General features: G+C 47.2%; 1 protein-coding gene across 1 annotated transcript in view; it reads right to left on the bottom strand.

The window, feature by feature from the left end:
• Positions 1-17,868, bottom strand: part of LOC311136220 (opioid-binding protein/cell adhesion molecule-like) — a gene marked incomplete at both ends in the record, with an annotated part of 195,865 nt that overhangs the window by 79,677 nt on the left and 98,320 nt on the right. The window contains one exon of the mRNA XM_084170338.1: positions 11,494-11,726. Coding sequence (XP_084026464.1) covers positions 11,494-11,726 — 233 coding nt within the window. The remainder of the gene's footprint in view (positions 1-11,493; positions 11,727-17,868) is intronic.

The following is a 17,868-nucleotide window of genomic DNA, read 5'->3' as shown; positions in this document are numbered from 1 at the left end:
GTACAGAGGGGTACCCACACCTCCACCTACCCTGCCACCCCCATCGGCCGGTCCACCAGTCCCAGGTCCGGAACCCAGTGGGATTCGGCTCTCGCTCCCGAGGGCGTATGACGGAACAGCTGCCGGGTGTCAGGGGTTCCTCCTGCAGGTAGAGCTCTACCTGGCCACTGTACACCCGGTGCCCTCGGGACACGAGAGCGTTTCCGCCCTCATCTCCTGTCTCACGGGCAAGGCATTGAAATGGGCCAACGCCGAGTGGAGGAGGATGGACGCCACCACCATCTCCTACGCCGGGTTCTCCCGTCGCTTCAAGGCCGCGTTCGACCATCCACCTGAGGGCAAAGCGGCGGGGGAGCGTCTATTCCACCTGAGACAGGGGAGGAGCGCACAGGCGTTCGCGCTGAAGTTCCGGACTCTAGCGGCAGACGCAGGGTGGAATGAACGGGCCCTCATCGACCATTTTCGATGTAGCCTACGGGAGGACGTTCAACGTGAGTTGGCCTGCAGGGACACCAATTTCACCTTCGACCAGTTGGTCGATAAGTCCATCCGTCTGGACACCCTGCTGGCCACCCGTGGACGTCCCGAGTGGGGTCCGTCCATTCCACCCTCCGGAGCCGAGCCCTATGGAGCTCGGGGGTGCTGGCGCTAGAGAAAGGAGGAGGAGGAGCCCGAGGGGGCCTGTCCCCTGCACCAAGTGCGGTCGTGGAGGTGCTGGGGAGGGTTCCCCGAGGGAGGAGACAACAGGCCACGCACTGGGGAGCCTTCCCAGGTGAGTAGACGCCCCACTTACCCAGAGCTCTCTGTTGCGCACTTTTGTATACCTGTTTGTTTTCCACAGGTTGCACCTCATTCCCAGCATAAGGCGCTAGTAGATTCAGGCGCAGCTGGGAATTTTGTTGATCGGAAGTTTTGTTTAGATTTAGGGATCCCTCTCCTGCCTGTTGACAAGCCTTTTCCCGTTCATGCTTTAGATAGCCGCCCGTTGGGGTCGGGGTTGATTAGGGAAGTCACAGCGCCACTTAGGATGTGTGCGCAGGGGGGTCATGAGGAAACTATACAGTTGTATCTGATCGACTCTCCTGCGTATCCGGTGGTGCTGGGAATTCCCTGGTTAAGCACCCATAACCCTGCTTTTTCGTGGCAACAGAGGGCTCTCAATGGGTGGTCTGCTCAGTGTGAGGGGCGATGTCTGGGTGTTTCCGTAGGGGGCGACTTCGGTGGAAAGTCCAAACCAAGTGCCCGCACTGCACATTCCGCCTGAATATGGGGATTTAGCTCTCGTGTTTAGTAAAGCTAGGGCGACGCAGTTGCCTCCTCATAGACAGGGGGATTGTGCGATTGATCTCCAGGCAGGAGCAGCGCTCCCACGGAGCCACGTGTATCCTTTGTCTCAAGAGGAGAGAAAAGCTATGGAAACTTACATAGCCGAATCTTTGAGACAGGGATACATACGGCCCTCCACTTCTCCCGCCTCCTGGAGCTTCTTTTTTGTGAAGAAAAAAGATGGAGGGTTGCGCACGTGCATTGATTACCGTGGTCTCAATCAGATTACTGTGAAATACAGTTATCCACTCCCTCTGATTGCGACCATGACGGAGTCATTGCATGGAGCGCGGTTTTTCACAAAACTGGATCTCAGGAGCGCGTATAACTTGGTGCGCATTAGGGAGGGCGACGAATGGAAAACAGCGTTTAGTACCACATCAGGTCATTTCGAGTATCTCCTCATGCCATATGGGTTGATGAATGCTCCATCAGTCTTCCAATCCTTCGTAGATGAGATTTTCCGGGATATGCAGGGGCAAGGGGTGGTCGTGTACATTGATGACATTCTAGTGTACTCGTCTACCCGAGCCGAGCATATAGCCCTGGTGCGTCGTGTATTGAGGAGGCTGTTGGAGCACGACCTATATGTCAAGGCAGAGAAATGTCTGTTTTTCCAGGAGTCTGTCTCCTTTTTGGGTTATCGGTTGTCCGCGTCAGGGGTGAGAATGGAGGTGGATCGTGTGTCAGCTGTGCGTAATTGGCAAACCCCAACCACTGTCAAAGAGGTGCAGCAGTTCTTGGGCTTTGCGAATTACTACCGGAGATTTATCCGGGGTTTTGGACAGGTGGCAGCTCCCATCACGTCCCTTCTGAAAGGGGGTCCTGTGCGCCTGCAGTGGTCAGCTGATGCGGACAGGGCCTTTAGGAGACTGAAGGACCTGTTTACGTCGGCTCCAGTGCTGGCGCATCCGGACCCCGCATTACCCTTTCAGGTCGAGGTGGACGCGTCTGAGGCCGGTATAGGGGCCGTACTCTCTCAACGGTCCGGCACGCCACCTAAACTCCGCCCCTGTGCTTTTTACTCTAAAAAGCTCAGCCCGGCGGAGCGAAATTATGACGTCGGGGACAGGGAGCTGTTAGCTGTAGTTCAGGCCCTTAAGGTGTGGAGGCATTGGCTTGAGAGGGCTCAACACCCTTTCCTCATTTTGACTGACCATCGGAACCTGGAGTACATCCGGGCAGCGAGGAGATTGAACCCTCGCCAGGCTCGATGGAGTATGTTTCTCGCCAGGTTCGTATTTAAAATCACGTACATCCCTGGGTCCCAGAATGGTAAGGCAGATGCGCTGTCCCGGCGGTATGACACGGAGGAGAGGTCCGTTGAGCCTACTCCCATACTACCGGAGTCTTGTCTTGTGGCACCGGTGGTGTGGGAGGTCGATGCTGAAATCGAGCTAGCGTTGCGTACCGACCCCAGCCCTCCACAGTGTCCTGAGGGTCGGAAGTACGTTCCGCTCGAGATTCGGGATCGACTCATTTACTGGGCTCACACGTCACCCTCCTCTGGACATCCGGGTATTGGCCGGACAGTGCATTGTCTTAGCACTAAATACTGGTGGCCCACGTTAGCCAGGGATGTGAAGGTTTATGTCTCCTCCTGCTCGGTGTGCGCCCAGTGTAAGGCGCCCAGACACCTGCCCAGGGGTAAGTTACAACCCCTGCCCGTTCCACAACGACCATGGTCCCACCTCTCGGTGGATTTTGTGACAGACCTTCCCCTCTCTCAGGGGAATACCACCATCCTGGTCGTTGTGGACCGGTTCTCTAAGGCCTGTCGTCTTCTCCCTATGTCGGGTCTTCCTACTGCCCTACAAACCGCAGAGGCACTATTTACCCACCTCTTCCGGCATTACGGGGTACCCGAGGATATAGTGTCTGATCGAGGCCCCCAGTTTACCTCCCGAGTATGGAGAGCGTTCATGGAGCGTTTGGGGGTCTCGGTGAGCCTTACCTCAGGGTACCACCCGGAGAGTAACGGGCAGGTAGAACGAGTCAACCAGGATGTGGGTAGGTTTCTGAGGTCGTATTGCCAGGACCGGCCTGAGGAGTGGGCTCGGTACATTCCCTGGGCCGAGATGGCCCAGAACTCTCTCCGCCACTCCTCTACCAACCTAACCCCCTTCCAATGTGTGTTAGGTTACCAGCCCGTTCTGGCACCTTGGCAGCAGAGCCAGATCGAGGCCCCTGCGGTGGATGATTGGATGAGGCGCTCTGAGGAGACGTGGAACGCTGCACACGTCCACCTGCAGCGGGCCATCCGTCGTCACAAGGCGAGCGCCGATCTCCACCGCAGTGAGGGGCCGGTGTACGCACCCGGAGATCGAGTCTGGCTCTCTACCAGAATCCTACCCCTCCGCCTGCCCTGCCGGAAGCTGGGTCGGCGGTTTGTGGGGCCTTTTAAAGTCCTGAGAAGATTGAACGAGGTGTGTTATAGGTTACATCTGCCTGTTGAATATAAGAATATTAACCCCTCGTTCCATGTGTCTCTTCTCAGGCCGGTGGTAGCTGGTCCACTCCAGGAAGGTGAGATAGGAGAGACTCCTCCGCCTCCACTGGACATCGAGGGGGCTCCGGCGTACACCGTTCGGTCCATCTTGGACTCAAGACGCCGGATGGGGGGTCTCCAGTATCTCGTGGAGTGGGAGGGGTACGGCCCGGAGGAGCGGTGCTGGGTGCCGCGGAGGGACATCCTAGACCCATCTCTCCTGTCGGAGTTCCACCGGGACCATCCCGCGCGCCCTGCTCCGCTCCCTCCTGGTCGTCCCCGAGGCCGGGGTCGGCGCACGGCTGGAGCCGCGCGTCAAGGGGGGGGTACTGTCACGGTTTCGGCCGAGGCTGCTCCTCCTCCTTGTTCGGGCAGGTTTCGGCGGTCGTCGTCCCCGGAGTACTAGCTGCCACCGATCTATGTTTCATGTTCGTTTGGTTTTGTCTTGATGTTGTACACCTGTGTCTAGTTAGTCCTCATTAGTGTCCTATTTAGTTCTCGTTGTGTGTGTATGGTGTTGTGTGTGACTGCTCTTCTGTCTTGGTGTTCTGAGCTACGTATCTTCCCTCCGTTGTTTGGAGAGGTTTTCGCACATGTTAGTGCGCCTTTTGTTTGACGCCTGTGTGCGCCTTTATTTCGCCTCCGGGCTTATTGTGCTCGTGTACTACGTGAAAAATTCACTAAAGTCTTTTGGATTTAGCTTCTGCGTCCTGCACTTGATTCCTGCACCACACCCACCTTCAGCACCCCTGACATCGAATAACAGTAAAGACATCAAAACTATGAAATAACACATATGGAATCATGTAGTAATCAAAAAAGTGTTAAACAAATCAAAATACATTTTATATTTGAGATTCTTCAAATAGCCACCCTTTGCCTTGATGACAGCTTTGCACACTCTTGGCATTCTCTCAACCAGCTTCATGAGGTAGTCACCTGGAATGAATTTCAATTAGTCCCCTGTAGCTCATTTGGTAGAGCATGGTGCTTGCAACACCAGGGTTGTGGGTTCGTTTCCCACAGGGGGCCAGTATGAAAATGTATGCACTCACTAACTGTAAGTCGCTCTGAATAAGAGCGTCTGCTAAATGACTAAAATGTAAATGTAATTAACTTCTTACAAGTTAATTTATTGAATTTCTTTCCTTCTTAATGCGTTTGAGCCAATCAGTTGTGTTGTGACAAGGTAGGGGGTAGGGGTGGTATACAGAAGATAGCCCTATTTGGTAAAAGACCAAGTCCATATTATGGGAAGAACAGCTCAAATAAGGAAAGAGAAATGACAGTCCATCATTACTTTAAGACATGAAGGTCAGTAAATACGGAACATTTCAAGAACTTTGAAAGTTTCTTCAAGTGCAGTCGCAAAAACCATCAAGCGCTATGATGAAACTGGCTCTCATGAGGACCAACACAGGAATGGAAGACCCAGAGTTACCTCTGCTGCAGAGGATTAGTTCATTAGAGTTACCAGCCTCAGAAATTGCAGCCCAAAAAAATGCTTCACAGAGTTCAAGTAACAGACACATCTCAACATCAACTGTTGAGAGGAGACTGTGTGAATCAGGCCTTCATGGTTGAATTGCTGCAAAGAAACCACTACTAAAGGACACCAACAAGAAGAAGAGACTTGCTTGGGCCAAGACACACGAGCAATACACATTAGACCGGTGGAAATGTGTCCTTTGGTCTGGAGTCCAAATTGGAGATTTCTGGTTCAAACCGCTGCGTCTTTGTGAGAAGCGGTGTGGGTTAACGGATGACCTCTGCATGTGTATTTCCCACCTAAAGCATGGAAGAGGAGGTGTTATGGTGTGGGGGTGCTTTGCTGGTGACACTGTCTGTGATATATTTAGAATTCAAGGCACACTTAACCAGCATGGCTACTGCAGCAATACGCCATCACATCTGGTTTGGGCATAGTTGGACTATCATTTGTTTTTCAAACCTCCGAGCTGTGTAAGGGCTATTTTACCAAGACAGAGAGTGATGGAGTGCTGCATCAGATGACCTGGCCTCCACAATCCCCCGACCTCAACCAAATTGAAATTAATTGGGATGAGTCGGACCGCAGAGTGAAGGAAAAACAGCCAACAAGTGCTCAGCATATGTGGGAACTCCTTCAAGACTGTTGGAAAAGCATTCCAGGTGAAGATGGTTGAGATAATGCCAAGAGTCTGCAAAGCTATCATCAAGGCAAAGGGTGGCTATTTGAAGAATCTCAAATATAAAATATATTTTGATTTGTTTAACACTTTTTTGGTTACTACATGATTCCATATGTGCTATTTTATAGTTTTGATGTCTTCACTATTAAAAAAATAATATATTTATTCAATTTTGAATTCAGGCTGTAACTATCTGAAGGCACTGTAGAAGTGGGTAAAACAGTATATAAACATTATTAAAGTGACCAGTGATCAATAACTATGTACACTGGGCAGCAGTCTCTAAGGTGTAGGGTAGAGTACTGGGTGGTAGCTGCCTAGTAACAGTGACTAAGGTTCAGGGCAGGGTACTGGGCGGAGGCCGGCTGGTGCTGACTATTTAACAGTCTGATGGCCTGGAGATCTAAACTGTTTTCAGTCTCTCGGTCCCAGCTTTGATCCATCACCAACCACTCGACTTGAATCTTCTTTTCCAGCTTTATTTTAATGGATGGCCATATTTCAAAGTTTAGGTGGCTATGAGAACTGAGACGGTGTATCTCTACATTTCCTTCAAAACGCCAAAATATTAAATTATTTGCTAGAAGATAGCGAATCTAGTCCAGATGTGGTAACAGTGCGTGGTAAACAACTAGCAAGCTATGAAGTTGACACACCGGTCCATTCAAAGTTACTGGGCATAAGATGTTGATTTAACTGTGGCCAATGACAATGAGCTGTCTTGTGCGGGCACTTCTACTGTAAATCAATGGAGCACCGAAGATGTGCTCCATTTTGCTGGCTAGCTCTCCCAGCAGGTGAGTGACAGCCCCCAAGAGTGACAGCCCCCTGAGCCAATCACGTGCAACCAGAGAAGATCAACAATGCCTACGCTCTGTAATTTCTCTGTCTGCCCCTCCACCACATAAAGCACAGAGTGAGGCTGAAACAGCTGCATTTTGGAGCTGCCTTACTCAACAAACATTTTCCAAAACAACAATACAATGGGAAAGCATATGCTTTATTAGATTAAGCAATTTTTTAAAAAATTAAATAAAATTGTTTGCTTACTGACATGATAAATTGTTGTGACATGAAATAACAGAATTGCATGCACATTTCCTGGATTTTGGTGTGGCGGAGCCACCTGCCCCATGTGACGCATCACATCGCCACTGGGCTTGGAGAATACTTATCATGAAGTTCTCGAGTTTCTGAGATGAGCCCTGTGTTGGTGAATATTGTTTACAGCAATGTTCTGGGTCGTATTTATTAGGCACCAAACGGAAGAAAACAGACTGAAACAGGGAGGGACTACCTGGCCTTAAATCAGAAATGCTAATTTTAGTTTTCAGTTGCAAACGAACAGCGCCGGAAGAAGATGGCTGCCGTTTTACAGCCCTCTAACCAATTGTACTATTATGTGTGTTTTTCCGCGTTATTTGTAATTTATTTTGTACATAATGTTTCTGCCATCGTCTCTTATAACCAAAGAGAGCTTCTGGATATCAGGACAGCGATTACTCACCTCGCATTGGACGAAGACTTTTTCTTCAACGAGGCGTTCGCGAAGGATATTCTACAGACACCCAACAAGGCCCAGATCCCCGTCATTCGCGTGAGGAAGAGACGGAGATATCGTGGACGCAGATCCGGGTGCCTTGTAAGGATCCGACGGCGTGCGAGTAAACTGCCTCTCCCATCAATCCTATTAGCCAACGTTCAATCTTTTGAGAATAAAATTGACGATTTAAGATTACGGTTATCCTACCAACGGGACATTAAAAACTGTAATATCTTATGTTTCACGGAGTCGTGGCTGAACGACAACAATGACAACATTCAGCTAGCAGGCTATACGCTACATCGGCAGGACAGAACGTCTGACTCTGGTAAGACAAGGGGCGGCGGTCTGTGTATATTTGTAAACAACAGCTGGTGCACAAAATCAAATACTAAGGAAGTCTCGAGGTTTTGCTCGCCTGAGGTAGAGTATCTTATGATAAGCTGTAGACCACACTATTTACCAAGAGAGTTTTCATCTATATTTTTCATAGCTGTCTATTTACCACCACAAACCAATGCTGGCATTAAGATTGCACTGAATGAGTTGTACAAGGCCATTAATCAACAGGAAAACGCTCATCCAGATGCAGCGCTCCTAGTAGCCGGGGACTTTAATGCAGGGAAACTTAAATCCGTTCTACCTAATTTCTACCAGCATGTTAAATGTGCAACCAGAGGGGAAAAAACTCTAGACCACCTTTACTCCACACACAGAGACGCATACAAAGCTCTCCCTCGCCCTCCATTTGGCAAATCTGACCATAACTCTATCCTCCTGATTCCTGCTTATAAGCAAAAACTGAAGCAGGAAGCACCAGTGATTCGGTTAATAAAAAAGTGGTCAGATGACGCAGATGCTAAGCTACAGGACTGTTTTGCTAGCACAGACTGGAACATGTTCCGGGATTCTTCAGACAGCATTGAGGAGTACACCACATCAGTCACTGGCTTCATCAATAAGTGCATCGATGATGTCGTCCCCACAGTGACCGTACGTACATACCCCAACCAGAAGCCATGGATTACAGGAAACATCCGCACTGAGCTAAAGGGTAGAGCTGCCGCTTTCAAGGAACGGGACTCTAACCCGGACGCTTATAAGAAATCCCGCTATGACCTCCGACGAACCATCAAACAGGCAAAGAGTCAATACAGGTCTAAGATTGAATCATACTACACTGGCTCTGACGCTCGTCGGATGTGGCAGGGCTTGAAAACTATTGCAGACTACAAAGGGAAGCACAGCCGCGAGCTGCCCAGTGACACAAGCCTACCAGACGAGCTAAACCACTTCTATGCTCGCTTCGAGGCAAGCAACACTGAAGCATGCATGAGAGCACCAGCTGCTCCGGACGACTATGTGATCACGCTCTCCGTAGCCGATGTGAGTAAGACTTTTAAGCAGGTCAACATTCACAAGGCCGCAGGGCCAGACGGATTACCAGGACGTGTACTCCGAGCATGTGCTGACCAACTGGCAAGTGTCTTCACTGACATTTTCAACATGTCCCTGACTGAGTCTGTAATACCAACATGTTTCAAGCAGACCACCATAGTCCCCGTGCCCAAGAACTCTAAGATAACCTGCCTAAATGACTACCGACCCGTAGCACTGACGTCTGTAGCCATGAAGTGCTTTGAAAGACTGGTCATGGCTCACATCAACAGCATAATCCCAGAAACCCTAGACCCACTCCAATTTGCATACCGCCCCAACAGATCCACAGATGATGCAATCTCTATCGCACTCCACACTGCCCTTTCCCACCTGGACAAGAGGAACACCTACGTGAGAATGCTATTCATTGACTACAGCTCAGCATTCAACACCATAGTGCCCTCTAAGCTCATCACTAAGCTAAGGATCCTGGGACTAAACACCTCCCTCTGCAACTGGATCCTGGACTTCCTGACGGGCCACCCCCAGGTGGTAAGGGTAGGTAACAACACATCTGCCACACTGATCCTCAACACGGGGGCCCCTCAGGGGTGCGTGCTCAGTCCCCTCCTGTACTCTCTGTTCACCCATGACTGCATGGCCAGGCACGACTCCAACACCATCATTAAGTTTGCCGACGACACAACAGTGGTAGGCCTGATCACCGACAACGATGAGACAGCCTATAGGGAGGAGGTCAGAGATCTGGCCGTGTGGTGCCAGGACAACAACCTCTCCCTCAACGTGACCAAGACAAAGGAGATGATTGTGGACTACAGGAAAAAAAAGAGGACTGAGCACGCCCCCATTCTCATCGACGGGGCTGTAGTGGAACAGGTTGAGAGCTTCAAGTTCCTTGGTGTCCACATCACCAACGAACTATCATGGTCCAAACACACCAAGACAGTCGTGAAGAGGGCACGACAAAGCCTATTCCCCCTCAGGAGACTAAAAAGATTTGGCATGGGTCCTCAGATCCTCAAAAAATTCTACAGCTGCACCATCGAGAGCATCCTGACTGGTTGCATCACCGCCTGGTATGGCAACTGCTTGGCCTCTGACCGCAAGGCACTACAGAGGGTAGTGCGTACGGCCCAGTACATCACTGGGGCAAAGCTCCCTGCCATCCAGGACCTCTATACCAGGCGGTGTCAGAGGAAGGCCCTCAAAATTGTCAAAGACTCCAGCCACCCTAGTCATAGACTGTTCTCTCTGCTACCGCACGGCAAGCGGTACCGGAGTGCCAAGTCTAGGTCCAAAAGACTTCTCAACAGCTTTTACCCCCAAGCCATAAGACTCCTGAACAGCTAATCATGGCTACCCGGAATATTTGCACTGCCCCCCCACCCCATCCTTTTTACGCTGCTGCTACTCTGTTACGTATTTATGCATAGTCACTTTAACTCTACCCACATGTACATATTACCTCAACTACCTCAACTAGCCGGTGCCCCCGCACATTGACTATGCAACGGTACCCCCCTGTATATATAGCCTCCCTACTGTCACTTTATTTTACTGTATATATAGCCTCCCTACTGTCACTTTATTTTACTTCTGCTCTTTTTTTTCTCAACACTTTTTTGTTGTTGTTTTATTCTTACTTTTTTTGTTTAAAATAAATGCACTGTTGGTTAAGGGCTGTAAGTAAGCATTTCACTGTAATGTCTGCACCTGTTGTATTCGGCGCATGTGACCAATAAAATTTGATTTGATTTGATTTGAAAATGTTTCGAAACGTGTGTCGTAATGAATACAACCCTGGATTCAAGCTTCTAGTAAATGCATACGGGGGTACTCAAGGTGATGTAGTCTTATATACTTCATATGTATATAGTCCCCTGTAGCTCAGTTGGTAGAGCATGGCGCTTGCAACGCCAGGGTTGTGGGTTCGTTTCCCATGGGGGGCCAGTATGAAAATGTATGCACTCACTAACTGTAAGTCGCTCTGGATAAGAGCGTCTGCTAAATGACTAAAATGTAAAAAATGATTAGACTGTGAACGAGCACCACACGATGGATGCTTTCCATACTGTACGTTTTACAAGTTAGGTAGAATCTACTGGGAGATTGTAAAAGCTAATAAAACAATTACACCACCAACTAATGGATGCACAGATAATAACGGATGACTTATTGAAGTGCATTCACGGACTGGTGTTGTTCTACATGTTCTTCTCCCTTTATTTATATTGATTTATTTTTACATCCCTTCCACAGCGAAAGAGAAAGTAGAGCAATTTGCTTTTCTATGGGGTAATAAGAGGTTCTCATTCACTGAGGGGTATGAAGGCCATCAAATACACCAGAGAGGGAGATGCACACGCACACACATAAAGAGAAAGAGAGAGAGGGAGAGCGACACACACACAAGCACAAAGACACACACAGAAAGAGATAGAGATATACGAGAGAGAGAGAGAGAGAGAGAGAGAGACACACACACACATTCTGTAAATCAGACAAAATATGTTTTTCTACTTCATCTGCCGAGACAGTATCTAGATTCTAAGGCTTTGGCTTACCTTGGACGATGATGTGCACTGACGTTGTCCTCGGTCTGCTGCTCGTCTGCACCGCGCAGGTGTACGGGCCTTCATCTGTCATGTCCACGTCCTCAATCTTGATGGTGAACTCCTCCTGATTGAGTGTAACCAGGCTCACCCTGGGATCCATCGACCACTTATCCTTGCCGGCGTAGAGTATACTCGACCGGTTGAGCCAGGCCGTGTGTGTGACGATGTCCCCCTGTGCGCACCTGTAGGACCAGAAAGAAGGAACATTACCAAATCAAACACAAGGTGAAATACAAATGGAACAGTAACGCTTTGCTTTGCAGCTAGGTGAGAAACCACAGCAGGCCCCATTTGCGATGTCACAGCTTTGCCTCTGTGGCATTTGTCACTTCTGCTCTAGTGATGAGAGTGAGGGTAGTGTCAAGGGGGGCTGTTGTGTCATGAAGGAAAAATAAGATAGAAGTCACATGCTTGTGTAGGATCAATATCGAGTGGCAATGGCTGTCATTGCAAAGGACCACAGTGGGAAACAACTAAGCATCTTGTGATGCCTCTGTGGACTGATTTCTCTAGGATATCTAAGAGAACATGACCTTTGTTGCTTTAGAAATATGTACTGCATGTGGTGCATTCAAATGTCTTCTGTGAGATACAGTAAATGTCAATATCCTTTCCATCACTGTCAAACTTTTTGGAGGAGTTAGTCCAGGGGTTATCCATGTCAAGTGTTCTTTGACAAATCACTAATATCTGTCAATAGATTACTATATTTATTATGTTAACTATGCTAAATCATATGCAATTACAGTAAGAGCTAATGGAATTTCCATCATACTCTATTTGTGGCATCCCTGGATAAACTTAGGTTTACTGTTATATAATGACTTGACTTGGAGGTAACACAAGAAGACTTACAACGTGGGTAGTGCACGTGTGTGTGTGTGTGTGTTTGTGTGTGTGTGCATGTGTGACGTGTGTGTGTGTGCATGTGTGTGTCTGTGCCCATGCAACTCCAATTAATGGAAAGCTGAGACCTTCCTTAGTCACTTTGCTGGAAGAGATCCAACAGAACACACTGTAACCTCTTTGGCTGATTGGCATATCTGGTCGGTCATCTTCCTTGTCTTTCATTCACGACATTCCTCCGAAATGGGAAAAGCATAGGCATATACATACATATATTACCACATATACTTATAAGTGCAATGAAACTGCTGTTTTAACCCCTGGCATTTCTTTTTAAAGATAAGGCAGCATTTTAAGAATAACTCCTGAAAAACATGCATAAAACTTGCACAATACAAGTGTTTGCCAACCTGAGCAACAACTCTGAAGTTAAAGACATTCTCTGGTACTTTTGTATACTTTTTAGCCAGTATCAAATCAAATTTTATTTGTCACATACACGTGTTTAACAGATGTTATTGCAGGTGTAGCGAAATGCTTGTGCTTCTAGCTCCGACAGTCCAGTAATATCTAACAAGTAATATCTAACAACTTCACAACATATACCCAATACACACAAATCTAAGTAAGGAATGGAATTAACAATATATGCATATATGGACGAGCAATGACAGAGCGGCATGGACTACAATACAGTAGCATATTATAGAATAAAGTATATACATATGAGATGAGTAATGCAAGATATGTAAACATTAAAGTGACTAGCATTCCATTTCTTAAAGTGGCCAGTGATTTATATAGGCAGCAGCAGCCTCTAATGTGCTAGTGATGGCTATTTAACAGTCTGATGGCTGTTTTTCAGTCTCTCGGTCCCAGCTTTGATGCACCTGTACTGACCTCGCCTTCTGGATGATAGTGGGGTGAACAGGCAGTGGCTTGGGTGGTTGATGTCCTTGATGATCTTTTTGGCCTTCCTGTGACATTGTGTGCTGTAGGTGTCTTGGAGGGCGGGTAGTTTGCTCCCGGTAATGTGTTCGGCAGACCGCACCACCCTCTGGAGAGCCCTGTGGTTGCGGGCGGTGCAGTTGCCATACTAGGCGGTGATACAGCCTGACAGGATGCTCTCAATTGTGCATCTGTAAAAGTTTGTGAGGTTTTAGGTGCCAAGCCAAATTTCTTTAGCCTCCTGAGGTTGAAGAGACTCTGTTGCGCCTTCTTCACCACACTGTCTGCGTGGGTGGACCATTTCAGTTTGTTAGTGGTCCCCGAAAATTGCGTACTACGTCATAAATGTGCAGATATGTGCACCATGTCATTGCTCACTCTGTGCATGCGTCTTGCTAGCTGTCACTCAAATGGCGAGGGGCTGAAGCTCATTGGCTGAAACTCTAATTGCTAGAGGGCTGGCCCACGTGGGGGTAAATGTAAGGAAAATGGTGCCGCACACTTTCCAGAAAACAGTTGCTTTCAAACTAGGGATTCCATGGCTAATAGAGGTAAGTCAGTAATTCTGCTCATTGACTATGCATGTATGAATTACACATTGACACATCCAGCCCAAAGCAGAAGTTCAAAAAATACTTCCTAGTCGCCAAAGTACCGGATCATGTCTTCAAACGCCCACATCAGTGAAAATCCACTTTTTTCAGCCGACAAATGATGCCTAGTGCATACCGGTGATGCTGCACAACGATTTCAGACAATAAGTCATCGTTTTAGTCAAAGTATGATATACAGTGCATTCGGAAAGTATTCAGACACCTTGACTTTTTCCACATTTTGTTACGTTACAGCCTTATTCTAAAATTGATTAAATTATGTTTTTTCCTCATCAATCTACACACAATACCCCCCAAAAAACAGAAATACCTTATTTACATAAGTATTCAGACCCTTCGCTATGAGACTCGAAATGCATCCTGTTTCCATTGATCATCCTTGAGATGTTTCTACAACTGGACTGGAGACCAACTGTGGTAAATTCAATTGATTGGACATGATTTGGAAAGGCACACATCTGTCTATATAAAGTCCCACAGTTGACTGTGCACGTCAGAGCAAAAACCAAGCCATGAGGTCGAAGGAATTGTCCATAGATCTCCGAGACAGGCTTGTGTCGAGGCACAGATCTCGGGAAGGGTACCAAAGAATGTCTGCAGCATTGAAGGTCCCCAAGAACACAGTGGCCTCCATCATTCTTCAATGGATTAAGTTTGGAACCACCAAGACTCTTCCTAGAACTGTCCACCCGGCCAAACTGAGCAATCAAGGGAGAAGGGATTGTGATTGTAAGTGCTTACGTTTACTGGCTATATTCCTTCTGCTTGTCTGACTCATCAAATAATCTGTTAATGATTTGATTATTTGAGGCCCCGTGTAGCTCAGTTGGTAGAGCATGGTGTTTGCGACGCCAGGGCTGTGGGTTCGATTCCCACGGGGGGCTAGTATGAAAAAATTTATGCACTCACTAACTGTAAGTCGCTCTGGATAAGAGCGTCTGCTAAATGCCTAAAATGTAAAATGTAAAATGTCAGGGAGGTGACCAAGAACCTGGTGGTCACTCTGACAGAGCTCCAGAGTTCCTCTGTAGAGATGGGAGATCCTTTGTCGTGGAAATACTTCTCAAAGATATCTCTCAGACACTGGAGCTTGTGAGTTCAGAATAGACTTGATTACAAAGTAACAAGCCGAGCTGGTCCGTGGAGCAACTGCCAGTCCCAGACTCTGAGCTCTCTTTTTATACAGCTTCATCTTCTCATATCATATAGGAACCCCGTCTTTATTCAAATAGCCACCCTCCCTTGACCTTGAGCCACTATGGTTTCTTTGTCTAGCCTCTTTCCTGTCTATGCCCATGTCTGCTTGGTTTCCCCTAATCTTGGCTAACTCTATTGGTGGTGTGATTAAGACAGTTCCTTTAAAAATAATATACATACACACCTGATGATAATTATATAGTACATTGATTACTGCAGTCACAATGTGGTTGTCCAGTCATGCATCTCAAATCAAATCAAATTTTATTTGCCACATGCACCGAATACAACAGGTGAAGACATTACAGTGAAATGCTTACTTACAAGCACTTAACCAACAATGCAGTTTAAAAAATAAATAGAAAAATATTGAAGTAAAAAATAGAAAATAGAAAATAATTAAAGAGCAGCAGTAAAATAAGATAACAGTAGGGCGGCTATATACAGGGGGTACCGGTACAGAGTCAATGTGCGGGGGCACCGGTTAGTCGAGATAATTGAGGTAATATGTACATGTGGGTAGAGTTAAAGTGACTATGCATAAAAATAAACTGAGTACCAGCAGCGTATCAGGAGCTAACGATTGGAGCAGCGGTAGTTCTTTGAAGCTTGCTAACACTTCTCAGTTTACAAGGTTGTTAAGTTTTCCAGTTTTCCTTTATATTAGGGCACAATAATGTCTCTTCGCATTCTACCTTTGATTGCAACAACTTTACAGCTAAACTCACGTTGTTTCGTTATTTTTATCAAACTTTTTCGTTGTCTTCTGTGCCGAGCATATTCACAAGCATCATCCTTTCTCTAGCTGCACGCTTCGCCCCTCTTCTCCCGTCTCACGATAATATTGGCTAACACCAAAGCTTTTATAACTCTTGACTGGTTGATAAAACTGTCCATTAACGAACACAGTTCCTCAAGCTATATACAGTGGGGAGAACAAGTATTTGATACACTGCCGATTTTGCAGGTTTTCCTACTTACAAAGCATGTAGAGGTCTGTAATTTTTATCATAGGTACACTTCAACTGTGAGAGACGAAATCTAAAACAAAAATCCAGAAAATCACATTGTATGATTTTTAAGTAATTAATTTGCATTTTATTGCATGACATAAGTATTTGATCACCTACCAACCAGTAAGAATTCCGGCTCTCACAGACCTGTTAGTTTTTCTTTAAGAAGCCCTCCTGTTCTCCACTCATTACCTGTATTAACTGCACCTGTTTGAACTCGTTACCTGTATAAAAGACACCTGTCCACACACTCAATCAAACAGACTCCAACCTCTCCACAATGGCCAAGACCAGAGAGCTGTGTAAGGACATCAGGGATAAAATTGTAGACCTGCACAAGGTTGGAATGGGCTACAGGACAATAGGCAAGCAGCTTTGTGAGAAGGCAACAGCTGTTGGCACAATTATTAGAAAATGGAAGAAGTTCAAGATGACGGTCAATCACCCTCGGTCTGGGGCTCCATGCAAGATCTCACCTCGTGGGGCATCAATGATCATGAGGAAGGTGAGGGATCAGCCCAGAACTACATGGCAGGACCTGGTCAATGACCTGAAGAGAGCTGGGACCACAGTCTCAAAGAAAACCATTAGTAACACACTACGCCGTCATGGATTAAAATCCTGCAGCGCACGCAAGGTCCCCCTGCTCAAGCCAGCGCATGTCCAGGCCCGTCTGAAGTTTGCCAATGACCATCTGGATGATCCAGAGGAGGAATGGGAGAAGGTCATGTGGTCTGATGAGACAAAAATAGAGCTTTTTGGTCTAAACTCCACTCCCCGTGTTTGGAGGAAGAAGAAGGATGAGTACAACCCCAAGAACACCATCCCAACCGTGAAGCATGGAGGTGGAAACATCATTCCTTGGGGATGCTTTTCTGCAAAGGGGACAGGACGACTGCACCGTACTGAGGGGAGGATGGATGGGGCCATGTATTGCGAGATCTTGGCCAACAACCTCCTTCCCTCAGTAAGAGCATTGAAGATGGGTCGTGGCTGGGTCTTCCAGCATGACAACGACCCGAAACACACAGCCAGGGCAACTAAGGAGTGGCTCCGTAAGAAGCATCTCAAGGTCCTGGAGTGGCCTAGCCAGTCTCCAGACCTGAACCCAATAGAAAATCTTTGGAGGGAACTGAAAGTCTGTATTGCCCAGCGACAGCCCCGAAACCTGAAGGATCTGGAGAAGGTCTGTATGGAGGAGTGGGCCAAAATCCCTGCTGCAGTGTGTGCAAACCTGGTCAAGACCTACAGGAAACGTATGATCTCTGTAATTGCAAACAAAGGTTTCTGTACCAAATATTAAGATCTGCTTTTCTGATGTATCAAATACTTATGTCATGCAATAAAATGTAAATTAATTACTTAAAAATCATACAATGTGATTTTCAGGATTTTTGTTTTAGATTCCGTCTCTCACAGTTGAAGTGTACCTATGATATAAATTACAGACCTCTACATGCTTTGTAAGTAGGAAAACCTGCAAAATCGGCAGTGTATCAAATACTTGTTCTCCCCACTGTATATTAGTTCCCAGGGGAAAGGCTATGAAGTCCATTTTGTTTCTCTCCGTTACATTCCCCCCTGCTAAACCCTGACATACCAGTGACCCTCCTCCAGCCACCCAGGTCCTGGAACACAAGGAAAACATAACACATTGCTGCAACTTTTTACATACTCATCTCTATTCCCCACCGGAATGTTAGCCG

Source organism: Coregonus lavaretus (genome assembly GCF_964263955.1).
Source record: "Coregonus lavaretus genome assembly, chromosome: 10".
NCBI lineage: Eukaryota > Metazoa > Chordata > Actinopteri > Salmoniformes > Salmonidae > Coregonus > Coregonus lavaretus.
The sequence above is the reverse complement of the archived record's forward strand: the minus strand, read 5'-3'. Positions and strand labels throughout refer to the sequence as shown.